The 12,937-nt window shown below is 45.4% G+C and overlaps 1 protein-coding gene across 1 annotated transcript in view; it reads left to right on the top strand.

Moving 5' to 3' along the window:
• The window catches only part of cdh2 (cadherin 2, type 1, N-cadherin (neuronal)), a 63,341-nt gene that overhangs the window by 43,297 nt on the left and 7,107 nt on the right, over nucleotides 1-12,937 (top strand). Inside the window, exons 9-19 of the mRNA XM_037457316.2 lie at nucleotides 4,501-4,668; nucleotides 5,426-5,581; nucleotides 6,366-6,510; nucleotides 6,662-6,834; nucleotides 7,788-7,925; nucleotides 8,250-8,435; nucleotides 9,007-9,260; nucleotides 9,871-10,013; nucleotides 10,983-11,216; nucleotides 11,921-12,154; nucleotides 12,394-12,533. Of these exons, the coding sequence (XP_037313213.2) occupies nucleotides 4,501-4,668; nucleotides 5,426-5,581; nucleotides 6,366-6,510; nucleotides 6,662-6,834; nucleotides 7,788-7,925; nucleotides 8,250-8,435; nucleotides 9,007-9,260; nucleotides 9,871-10,013; nucleotides 10,983-11,216; nucleotides 11,921-12,154; nucleotides 12,394-12,533 (1,971 nt within the window). The remainder of the gene's footprint in view (nucleotides 1-4,500; nucleotides 4,669-5,425; nucleotides 5,582-6,365; nucleotides 6,511-6,661; nucleotides 6,835-7,787; nucleotides 7,926-8,249; nucleotides 8,436-9,006; nucleotides 9,261-9,870; nucleotides 10,014-10,982; nucleotides 11,217-11,920; nucleotides 12,155-12,393; nucleotides 12,534-12,937) is intronic.

Here is a 12,937-nt window from a genome sequence, read left to right as displayed (position 1 = left end):
TGGGCTATGGCTTCCTCTCCATTGGATTCCTCATGGGAAGACAGATTTGAAAGGGTGTCTTCTGTCTCTATAGCCACAGCAGGGGCCTCATAGTTTGTCACCTATAATTGAGATATTAAAAAAAGAACAGACTTAGAACTTCCCAATAGTATAGTTATCTCAACAACTCTGTCAAGAAAAGTGTCTGATTTACTCTTAACTATTGTACTGGCAACATTTATGTTTAATTTAATGATGTAAATGCAACATCCTTGTCTTTACTGACACAACCAAACCCTGATGGTTTCTCACCTGATATTAAAATAAAAAGCAATAACTAATATATATCAGCTATTATAGATCTGAGACTACACCATCAGTATCAGATACACTAGCTGAATTAATGAGCCAATTCAAACAGATTTCAAACTTTATAATCTCCCAGATTAACAAACCGATGAATCAGTAAACCTATAACCAACACACCTTTTGACGCGATGGCCATTGTGAATCACCACCATAGTTGTAATCAATTTTCCGATCACCAACTCTGAATCCCAGCTTTAAATCGAAAACCCAGACAAGTATGCTGTCAGCCAAGCGACACATATAAATGTACAACTATAATATTTGACAAAAGTGGAGAGGCTTAAAACATATATTCAGCCTGAAAGTAACTGCGTGCACACACACACACACGTCGTTTTAGCCAACCTTATCGGGATCTAGATGAAGCAGTGATATAATGAATCTATAAATTGACACACATTAGCACAGACAGTGATTTGTTGCCAGAAGTCTGTTTTTAAATCTGTTTAAACTGTGTTCCTTGGTCAGGATTTTGACTTTGACTACTTAGTATTTGTGTAATATTAACTACCGAACAAGAAAGCTCCACTTACTGATAAATGCTGTGAGTTGATCTCTTATTTCTAACATCACATTCTCTAGAGGAGGTTTTAAGTTCAGCATAAATGATCTTAGCAATTTACTGGGTAATAAGAGAATATCAGAAACCCAGAGTGAAACTGTTAGCCGTTACCCTGAATCCTGCTATATAGTACAGGGCCCTGGTTTCCTTAACACTTGTTATTGCAGAACCAAGTCTACAAACTAGATGAAAGCAAATAACAACACTATCAAAATGCACAAAGGAGAACATACACATTATTATCTACATGCTGGGATCAATTACCAAGGCTGAGTGTCTGACCAGTGCAATCCTTATATTATTCGGTCTGCATGGTTGGCATCGTAACTTCTGGCCCCATGAAAACCCCCCAAAACACAGCTATCTGCTTATTGAGCCCTTCTAGAAAATCCTCTAAATGATCACATTGTAACGTCTGCACACAACCCCACACTATTATATACACTGCAAATTATCCTTTAAAAAATCCTTTAACATCTTTTGAATGACTTCACACATCAAATCAAGTTTTACAGCACTGTTATCACGTCACGTCAGCTGTTTGAGATAGTTTGTTTACTCTCAGCGCTGCAACGCCAACAGACGTACACGTAAAACCCACGGGACAAACGGCGCAGATGTATACAGACACCGTCTGTTTCACGGAGGTTATCAGTTATGCATGTTTCCGGGCCTCCGGTTGAATTACATAGCCGCGAACGGAGTCGTAACTCTCCGTATGAAACAAACGTGTCCACCATCCTTTGCCGTCCTCAGTCAAACAACAAACCCAACTCATCAAAGCAGATGTATATAGACACCGACCCCCGTGTGTTAAGAAGTGACTCACGCTGCTAAAAAAACGCCGATTTCCGTGTTTCACGGAGGTTATCAGTTATACATGTTTCCGGGCCACCGGTTGAATTACGTAGCAGCGAACGGAGTCGTAACTCTCCGTATGAAACAAACGTGTCCACCATCCTTTTAGCAGTCATTTGCAGTCAGTCCATAACAATCCTTACTCACCAGCGCTGCACTCGTTATTCTAAGCCTTTGCAGTCAGTCAGACAGCCTAACTCATCAACATTGCATGCGTTCGTCTAAGCCACACTAACATGCTGTTGGACCCGCCCCACAGACATAAACAAAGCCTCCGATTGGCCGAAAGTGACGATCGCGGGAAAATCCTGTGATTGACAGTCACCCAAAGCGGCACACTTTTGCCGTTCAGAGTAACAAGATTACGGTTTTTGTGACTAAATAATGCGGCAGTAATCGCGTTGTCATAACAAATGTTAATATTATACTTATTCATCAGAAAAAATATCTTAAGTATAACAATGCTGTAGCTAACAGTTAGCATTTTCTGATCTAAAACTAACAGTAGAAGCTAGCAATATATAGCTAGCTAGCAGCTAGCAGCACCAAGAAATTGTAATTTACAGAATAAAGTGCTACTTTATTAATCCATTAATATACTGTGGGTACAGATTGAGAAACAGATAAAAAAAAAGTCATACTTTAATACAAAAACCTACCTTATTCTCTGCAAAGTTCCCAGTTGAGCAGCCAACACTGCATGGCTTTGGTATGCTGAGACATGAGATATCGCTAATGACTTCACGAAAAATCTCGCGAGATTTCATAGTGGCCCCTCATTGGCTGAACCCTTACACACACCAGGAAGTGTGTGTGTGTGATGTTATACCACCTTTCCAACACTTGGGGCACTAGTGAGTAAAAAATCCACACACACATCACACACACTTTTCCATACTTTCTGACTTTGTGAGACATGTGCTAAAAAAGCGACAGGCATGTCAGGGGAGGCTTGTGAGCCCATATATGATGATCATTCTAGTGGGGTCCCTCATTTTGGGCCCCACAAGGTTGCTGGGCCCCACAAGATTGGTGTTCTCCCTGTTACATGGCCCCACAAACTAACAACTGCAAGTACACACACACACACACACACACACACACACACACACACACAGGTCATCACTCAGCTGAACACTCTCGTGGACTCTAAAGCAGACTCGTGGTGGGAAGATGGAGGGGCTTGGGAGAGCGTGGATAGGTGGGGGACCTCCACAGCACCACAGATAGATGCATGTTGGGCTGAACGAGCCCAGCGCACAATTCATCATTCCAGGCGCGAGGTTGCAAATAATTACTGCTCTCACTCGCGCCCATTCTAATGGGGTAATAGATATTTCTGAAGCGGGCTCCGTTGCTATCTGTCCGCTTGCCTCTGCATCGCCAACGTGTGAAAGCAGCATAATCGGATTTCAAACATGATTAGTGGGAGCTCTGCGACAGCTCCCCTGATGTAAGGATTTTTTTTGGGGGGGGGGGGGTGGTATGGGTCACACTATAAGGTGATAAAGGGGTAATTAATTTTTGTCTTTGCATAGGGCATTTGGTAGTTTTCGGTAGGACCTGATTGCTTTACAGCCCATCAACATTCGAATGATTGCAGGCAACAGTAGTGAAGATACTTCAAGGGACTCTAACGCTCCATTGAAATCCCAGCCGTCATTTATTGACATTGACGCATTTTACACATTGTTTTTCTGTTTTCCTAACCGCCTCATCTTGTTCAAGGTTATTTTAACTTTCCCTGGCACTACTTCAGTCTCCTCACTCTCTGGAGCGGCATTGGCAATTTGAGCCATCTGTGTGTTTAGTGTCTGGCTTGCAGGTACCATCCTCCTTTGTTTCAAATCTCATTCATTACAGCCGAGGGAGGATGGCAGATCCATTATGGAAGCTGGTCTGTCTATGTGGGCTCATTTTATCAGGACATAAGAAGGGGGTCTGCCATTTAAAGCAAAGACGGCTGGCCGTGTGCGGCTGCCGTGGTAACCACACAAAAGCAATTTAGTGCATAACATCACATGTACTGTAGATATTTTAAGCTACAAAGAAAGTCGCAAAAATGGATTGTGTGATTGATCACACATTTCTGAAGACACATTAAATGACATTTGGAGGAGCTTATTAGTTTTGCAGGAAATTGCAGCCGGTTTCCTTTCATCACCCCGTCAATTTCCTTTTGATGGAACCAAAGTGGAAGGGGCGTCAGTCAGCCACATACGTCAGTAAGGTGTTGCAGCAGTATTTGGGTTGGTCTCTGGCCGCTGTTGGATGGAGTTTAATGGATACACAATCGGGATTAAGTCCTTCATTCCCACAGGATAAACATAATAACAAAACAAAACAGTGGAGCATTGCTTTGAGCCATTTGCTAACAGGTTCACATGAACCATAACCACTGTACTCTACCGTCTCAGTTTAGCATGTTTTACAAATGGCTAACAAAATTAGTTTTGCACGTAGGCGTTGGATGTATGGGGATTTTGGCCTGATTATGCCGCTTAATTAAATTATGGGGAGGGCTCAAGGAGGGCTATAAAGACACTGTTCATCCCCTGGGCACCATGAATGTTCTGATGGCATTGCATGGTTATCTGTCTGCGGAGGACTGTTCGACCAACCATCTGTAGAGCTATGCTACTAGTGTGGCTAAAGATAAATCTATTCATATGTTTTTCTGCAAAGATATGATCACTGGCCACCCCTCAAACTTAATCGTTTTCTTTTCACAGGTCCAGCAAGTCGCTGCCCCTCCAGTCGTGTCCAAGGATTTGAAGGAAATTGTGTTTCCATCACGAAACGCGGACAGCCAACTCAAACGCACAAAGAGAGACTGGGTCATCCCCCCAATCAACGTCCCGGAGAACTCACGAGGCCCGTTCCCACAAGAGCTTGTCCGGGTAACGTAGCTCACCCACACACATGCACACACATGCACAACAATCTTAAGACATGAGAGAAAATGCCTTTTGCTAGATATGACAACCTTGCAGGTATTTATCTTATTAATGTAACCTTGCATTACTCGGAATCAGAAAGAAATCTGAAGTAGCCACAAGTGCATATGTTCCTTGTTTGCCTGTTGAGATATTATACTCCTTTTTTGTCATGGCTCAAGGACACGAACGACCATATTAATTTGCTACCATTCTCCGATCAAGGCTGGGTGTAGAAGGCTCACAGAGGACAAGTAATGCTCTCAGGGGACGGCTAAGAAGTCAATCCTTTCTCCTCAAGCTAAGCTGACTCCCGAACTGCGTTTTTTTAATTCTTTTTTTTAAACTCCTGTACATGCTATTTGTGTGCTTTTTATATTTAATACGGTCATGTTAGAAGGCTGTAATGGGTGATAGCAGGATGAGGGATGCGTGTGGGCACAGAGAGGCTCTGCTTACATTGCAAACAGGATAGACGGCCGAGATCATTTGTGCACAGACGCTCGCTCTCTTCAAAATGCACTCTTTTACTTACACAACAACCTATTTATAAACCAATACTGTCAAAGGTGCAGAAATAAACATCACGCCTGTGTGATAGTGTTTAGATCTCGATGATGATTAGTCAATAATATATTTTTGAAGAAAAAAATCTAACTAGAGGGCATGGTGCGGTCAGTATTGCCCTGCAGCTGTCATTAACGCATCTTTCCACCCACAGATCCGGTCGGACCACGACAAGAACCGCTCCCTCAGATACAGCGTGACGGGTCCTGGAGCTGACCAGCCCCCCACCGGCATCTTCATCATTGAACCAATCTCCGGAGAGCTGTCTGTCAACAAGCCCCTGGATCGAGAGCACATCTCCAACTTCCATGTACGTCAGACTGCAGTTAAAAAGGAAAAACAATTCTTACGGTGTCCTCATGATTGTAAAGTGGTGTTCTCTCTGTCCGTGCTGTGCATTCCTAGCAGTTGTCATGTGCTCGAGGGTCTTGTCTAGCCTACGCAGTCCCCTTGGACCCCATAAAAAGGTTGGGGTCTCCGAGGAAGACTGACTTATCCGTCTGAGAATGTGGAGGACTTACCATAATGTTTTTAAGCAGACTGAGTGTGTTGGATGCATTATGATAACCCTCCAGCTCCTTCAGAGCTGTTTTATTCATTAGTGGTTCTCCCATTACATTGCAGTGGTCTTGAAATAATATAGTTTAGCTTTCAATTCCATTCAAGCATGAGCTTTAACACAAAATGGTGGACATTCAGCCAAGCCGTGATCTTTAAAGGGCACAAAAGACTCTCCAAAAAACCTTCTCCGACGTCCTCGATGAACTCTTAACTGTAGATCAACACAAGCTTGTTGTAGTTGTCGCTGACCTGCAGTTTTAGGATTAAACGTACTTTATGCAGTTTCTCAACACTTACAATTCATTACATTTTAAAAACGTCAACAATGGGTTATGGCATTACACTTGAAAAAGTCCTTCTCTTTAGCCGTTCACATGCTCAGACTCTCTGTGGGGAGAATTGAGCCTTTACAAATCCAGAATAAAATGCAAAGAGCGAGCGTCCGGCGCGCCGTCCCGACGTGGTTTGCACAGTTGAGAATCGTCCCTGCTTGAGCGGTTCCACAGCCCAGATGTGTTTGTGTTTCCTTCCAGCTGAGGGCTCACGCAGTCGACTTGAACGGCAACCAGGTAGAAAACCCTATTGACATTGTGATCAATGTGATCGACATGAACGACAACAGGCCCGAGTTCACTCATCAGATCTGGAACGGCACGGTTCCAGAGGGCTCCAAGCCAGGTAATTTCACCACGCCACGCACCGCATGAGCAGCCGACTGGCAGATCAAGCCGCATAGATGGCTACTTTGTAAACGTTGTAAAAGTGTTTAACACTTGGATCTATATTACAGAGCCAGTTCAAGTATTTGCTCTCTCTTCCTGTCCCCTAGGTACATTCGTAATGACCGTGACGTCTGTTGACAAAGACGACCCGAGAACAGCCAATGGGATGCTGCGTTACAAGATCCTGTCTCAGAATCCAGAGAGCCCGACCTCCAATATGTACACCATCAACAATAAGACGGGGGGCATCATCACTGTGGCGGCAGGCCTGGACAGAGAGGTGACTGGTGCATTTAAGGGAGGCTTACATTAGCAAAGTATTATATCAATTAATTTGCTGCCTTTTATGGACGAATGTCAACGTGTCCGTTTTTTATGTTAACATCAATGTGCTGAAATTTTTTTTAAGCACAGCTGGAATATATTTTCTAATATCCAGACTGTCTGAGAACTAATGAGCCAAAGTGAGTTCCGTTGATTACCGACTAAATGAGAAGTATAAATGGACTTGGCTCGCTCACACATATTTATTCGCACAAGGAGGCGACATGTATCGCTGGGCAGCTAAATGTTTCCCTTCCTTCATTCTCGCCCTCTCTGTCTTTCTTTCTCCAAAGCAGAAGCTTTACTCACATTCACCTCTCCACTTCGCCCGCTGTAAACGCTACCCCACCCCCTTTTTATTTAATTGGATTGCATGGCTATTTGAGAAAATAAATATAGAAAGCTGGAGCCATTTGGTGGAATTCTTCTGAGGGCAATCTGGCAAGGTGGCTGCTCAATCACTTCGGCCCTGGGGCCGCCGTTTTATGTCCGCCAGTTGCCACAATGAAAGCCATTTGCCCCGACTCTCATTACCTCGCAACTGGTGCGTCACCTGATCGGCTTTTAATGTGAAGCGAGTCATTTGTTGGCTTCGTGATGGTGTACACAGCAGCGGTGTGAGTTTCACAAATACACCCTGAACCGGCATCCCCCGTAGAGGGTAAATGGGATTTATACAAAAAGTCACCATTAGTCATCATAATTAAAAAGCTGGCCAGATTTGTTTAATTTGAGTCGGACTCGTTCGCACTGGTGTGCTTTGAGGGACGAGCTTATTAGGGACACATGTGAAGTTCAGATATAAAACAACCACAAACTATTTTCAAATCTTTGTCTTCTTTTACGTACAAAACTGTACAGAATTGTGTTTTAATCCTGTTAATGTCTCCCTTCTCCCTTCCCATCCAGAAAGTGCCTCAGTACACGCTGATCATCCAGGCCACTGATATGGAGGGTAACCCCATGTACGGCCTCTCCAACACGGCCACCGCGGTAATCAGAGTCACTGACGTCAACGACAATCCGCCAGAGTTCACTGCCGAGATGGTAAGGGAACACAATGAGGCGGCGGATGTTTTTTCCGCAGCCGTACAGAGATACAGATATATACAAGTAGGCGGCCATGCGTGAAGCGCTCTATCCCCTGTTGCAAATGTTGACGCGTGCAGCTACCAGGACGCACGGCCGAGGGAGAGAGGCCAATCGCTGAGATTTGTAATGTCACCGTTGTGCCATCAGGGGGAAAAGAGGGAATGAGAGTGCCAAGACGACATGAGTTACCTTAGATGTCCGTTTATCGGAGCTTGTTTTTTTTTCTTCTGCAGTATCACAAACTGCTGTTCTTTCTGTTCATGGTTTTATTCATTGCAGTTTTTCGGCGAGGTGGCTGAAAACCGCGTAAATGTCATCGTGGCCAACCTGACGGTGACTGACAAGGACCAGCCCAACACGCCGGCCTGGAACGCTGTCTACAAAATCACCGGCGGAGACCCCACCGGCAGGTTCTCTGTGCCCACCGACCCGACCACTAACGAGGGCCTGGTGACGGTCGTCAAGGTGACAGCTCTTCTTCAAACTCCGCCCCTCTAGTCTGTAGGGCATGCTCGTTTTCCCCGCATTATGTAATAATTACACAAAACAGAGTACATTTTCCTTTCGCTATGACGTTTTCTAATAACAAAATGCAGATAAAAGGAACATTTATTCCACTTAGTCTTATTATTTGTGTACCGCAGTTCACAGGAGAGGAGAAATGATCAAAATGAAGGTCACTAGCAGATTGGTCACATTTATCATACTTGCTTCATAATTGCACTGGCTTCAGCTTGGATGAATTTAAGTTCAAATTTTGAGAATGCGTTATTATTACTTGTAGTTGGTTTTAAAAGACATTAGCAGTGCTGCTGCAGTGTATGCTTTAACTGACCACAAGTGGATACAGCCTCCAACATCATAATATAGAATATATTTTTAGAGCAAGAAAATGGCTTAAGTTCCTTTGGTCCGCTCTCACCAGTTTCACGCGATCGGAATGTAATTTGATTCCCGTCTTTTTAATTCACCCCGCATCCTGATGCGTGAACCCCCTCTCGTCCTCTCTGTAACCCTCCCTCTTACCGTTTCCCAGCCAATCGACTATGAAATCAGCAGGACGTACGTGCTGACTGTGGAAGCAAAGAACGAAGTGCCCCTGGCCAGAGGCATCCACTCTCCTCGCCAGTCCACCGCCACCGTCTCCATCAGAGTGCTGGATGTCAACGAGAGTCCCTACTTCGAGCCCAACCCCAGGCTCATCACACTGGACGATGGAACCAGTCCCGATTCCACGCTGATCGCCTTCACCGCACAGGACCCGGATCGCTTCATGGAGCAAAGCATCAGGTACTTTTTTAAAGAACCACTAGTGAAGCCCTTGCCATTTGGTAGAATGTTAGTTCCCCCGTATACTTCCAGCACAGATGTTTTCTCGCCACGGGAACAGAAAACAAAGACGCTGATTATCACACACTGTGCCATACAGGAGTAACATCATGATTGGTCACTTTCTGCCTCACTCCTGCTCCAAATAACACTATGCTGCCAAAGACCTCTCCAGTTTTTCTTTCCTCCGTGTTCACCATCATGCGCCTTGCCTCGCAGCTGTTTTGCAGCGATAGAGTTTATCAGCCTGAAAGCGGTCCATGTGAAATAAGCTAGCTTTGTAATTCCTCGGTTTGTCCGACAAATTAGTTTGAGCTACTGATAACAACAAGCCAGTTTGGTCTCCCATGCGAGGCAGTTCTCAAAAGATAGAATAATGTAAAATGCAGAATAAATATTTATCCTGCGTAAACAAATAAAACGGATGAGAGAACTGGAAATGGAGACTAAATTCACCTGCAAGATTTACTTCTGCAGAAAACTTTCTATGACGTAAAAAGGAGATCGTGCAGATTAATTTTGAGTTGAAATTCAAATTCACTGTTTAAACCACTTTTTTATTTTCCCTCAGTTACTCCAAACTCTCAGATCCAGCCAACTGGCTGAGGATTGACCCAAACACTGGTCGCATCACAACAATTGCCATTTTGGACCGAGAGTCGCCCTTTGTGAAGAACAGCTTGTACAACGCAACCTTCATGGCGAGAGACAACGGTATGTAACCACGAACACCTCGTCGAGGACTGTAACACGAGCACCTCCGCGCAGTTTCTGGTGGAGCGTTCAGGGAGCCAAAAGGCCACCTTCCTTTTTCAAAAGGAAAAAACTAGCAGTTTACAGTCTACAGTAGCCCACTTCGCAAAGGTCAATCTTCCATCGAACATCCCTTTGAATTCTACTGCAATACACGTGAGCCAGTCCTAAGTGTAGGAGAAAAAAAAAGCAACTCCTTTCCAGCCATAAATACATCCTCTATGCTCGAGGGTCAACCTCGCACCGGGCACTCTGTGTCTGCAACGTCGACCACCTGAGTTAAAGGTTAATGTGCGAGCACTCCCAAAGCGCATAGAGACCCCCCCCCCCACAGTGGTGGGATTTACCTCTGTTCAGGTTTACCCTGTTCTGCTGAGCAAAGCTTCGGGGGCCAGGAGGCTTAAAAACTCGTCCAATAAAGAGGTTTCTCAGCGTTAATGGGTCAGGATTGGATGACTAGCTCCTTTGAGCGTGTTCTGAATTAAAAAGGAGGAGAAGAAGAAGAAGCAGCCTCTTAGCTGAGCGAATACATAGAGGAGCCTGAGAGCAGCGACAGTGGGCTCTGTTTGTCTGCTTTAGTATTCCCATCCCGCGTCCTTCGTCAGGAAGACGTTCTTCGGACACACTCACACACACAAACGTTCTGATATCTTTCTGTCTGCCTCCTCACTTGAGATGAGATTCTCAGATCAGTATGCAGTTTGGATGGGTCTCCTCCCACTCGAGTAAATAGCTGTTTAGAGTGTCTTATTAAAGCAAGAGACCCAAAGAATACACCCCATACTTTACTTTTCTCTGTCGGCATAATGACTGTAAAAATGAGAAGCAGCATTTAAATGGCATATATTCCCATCCCTGTGCACTCCCCCCACTGCCCATAAATATGTATGTGCTGAGTGTGTGCTGCTTGTCATTCTGTGGCCCACTCAGGTAAGCCTTCGGCGAGTGGCACAGGAGTCCTGCAGATCCACCTGAGGGACATCAACGACAACGCTCCCAAGGTGTTCCCTCAGGAGACGGAGGTCTGCGAGAAGCCCGAGCCAAATGCCATCAACATCACGGCCCTGGACGGGGACCTGAACCCCAACGCGGGGCCCTTCGCCTTCGAGTTGGCCCACCGGCCCTTGGACGTTCGGAGGAACTGGACCATCACGAGAGTCAGCGGTAAGACGCAGAGCCCACCGGTTGCACCTTTTCATTTGAATTTGTAACTGAACAGTGAAAAAGAGGGCCCTTTTGGGGGATTTTAATTAAATTAATGGCAATAAAAGGAATGTTTGTTATGACATTGATCCGTCTATTTAGTCACTAAAGCTTGAGCAATTGTTGACTCCGAGACACATAAACAGCCCACTGCAGAGGGGTCAGGTAGAGACAATCAAATATATTAAAATTAATTGTTTATGCTAATTTGAAGAAAGAAATAACTGGTTTGTGCATTTAGTGGTTGGATAGTGTGAGTGGAAAAGCAGTGAATATATCTTAATAGGATAATGGCATTTGGATTTGTTGCAGCCGGGAATTGAGCCTAAGCAGCATTATCAAAAAGGTATTCAGTAGATTTATAAGCTGCAAATCTAAATCCCGAGCATGTTTTGGATTAGATATGCTGATGCAACTTCCAGGTAGGAATTTACGCCGCATATTTGCAGTGAAAGGAGTGTAATCTTACTGCGTAGCAAACCACCATTCAGAGTTTGGGATTTAATCCCCTCTGAAAGAACCTTAAGAAACATGTTGTTTTATTTTCATACACACAAAGTAACTTAATCTCTCTTCTCACTACTGCTTACGCGCCTGCTCTAACGAGGCGCCGCCGTGGATCATCTTGCTCACGCTTGCTGCCCTTTTCTTTTTTTCCCTCCCAGGCGACTATGCCCAGGTGAGCCTGAAGATCGGCTTCCTCGAAAGCGGCATCTACGAGCTGCCCATCATTATCACCGACTCGGGCAACCCGCCCATGTCCAACACCTCCTACCTGCGGATCAAAGTGTGCCAGTGCGACATGAACGGAGACTGCAGCGACCAGCAGCACATCATGGCTGCCGGCCTGGGCACCGGCGCCATCATTTCCATCCTCCTCTGCATCATCATCCTCCTCAGTGAGTGTCTCGTCGGTGCCCCTCTCGCGACGCGTCCCGTCACCCCGACGCATGCGGGGGATTACAAAGACGGCTAAACGTTATCCGAGATGCGGCGAGATTACGTAGGATTAGCAGAAACGATTGCCTCGATCGGGCGCCGGTCCAGGCCTTAAAACATCGGATCCGATTACATTTGTCTGTAAACACGTCCACTATCATGTTTTGTAATATGACATCCCGTCTGGTCCGTCCGTCAGTTCTCGTGCTGATGTTCGTGGTGTGGATGAAGCGCCGCGACAAGGAGCGCCAGGCCAAGCAGCTCCTCATCGACCCAGAGGATGACGTGCGAGACAACATTCTCAAGTACGATGAGGAAGGCGGCGGAGAGGAGGATCAGGTGAGAATGAGTGCAGACTCTTTCCATTCTGATGTCCAGGTTGTCTTTTCTCAATCTGCTCATCACTATTGGCAACCGTAACGTAATTTGAATTTAAAGGGGAAATTTAACCCTGGTCTGCTCGTCTCAGTGAGACGTCGTATCGCAGCGACTGCTCGAATATATCAGGAAAAATATATAGTTTTTCTTTCAACACGTCTGGTACCAGCAAATGAAAATGTCAAACAGCACCCGGCCGAACGCGGCGCGGCGCTGTGCAGTCTTGCTGAAAGGGAGACAGAAGGCGAGCGCGTTGGGGAGGAACGTTCCGGTCACACGTGGAACACGCAGCGGGGTGGCAGCTTCTGTAGAACTTGAGCAGTGCACAGACAAAGGGAGCCACCGGGACTCTTCCCGCGACCACA

Source organism: Pungitius pungitius, chromosome 15, assembly GCF_949316345.1.
Source record: "Pungitius pungitius chromosome 15, fPunPun2.1, whole genome shotgun sequence".
NCBI lineage: Eukaryota > Metazoa > Chordata > Actinopteri > Perciformes > Gasterosteidae > Pungitius > Pungitius pungitius.
Note: the sequence above shows the minus strand (reverse complement) of the source record. Positions and strands in the feature narration are given on the sequence as shown.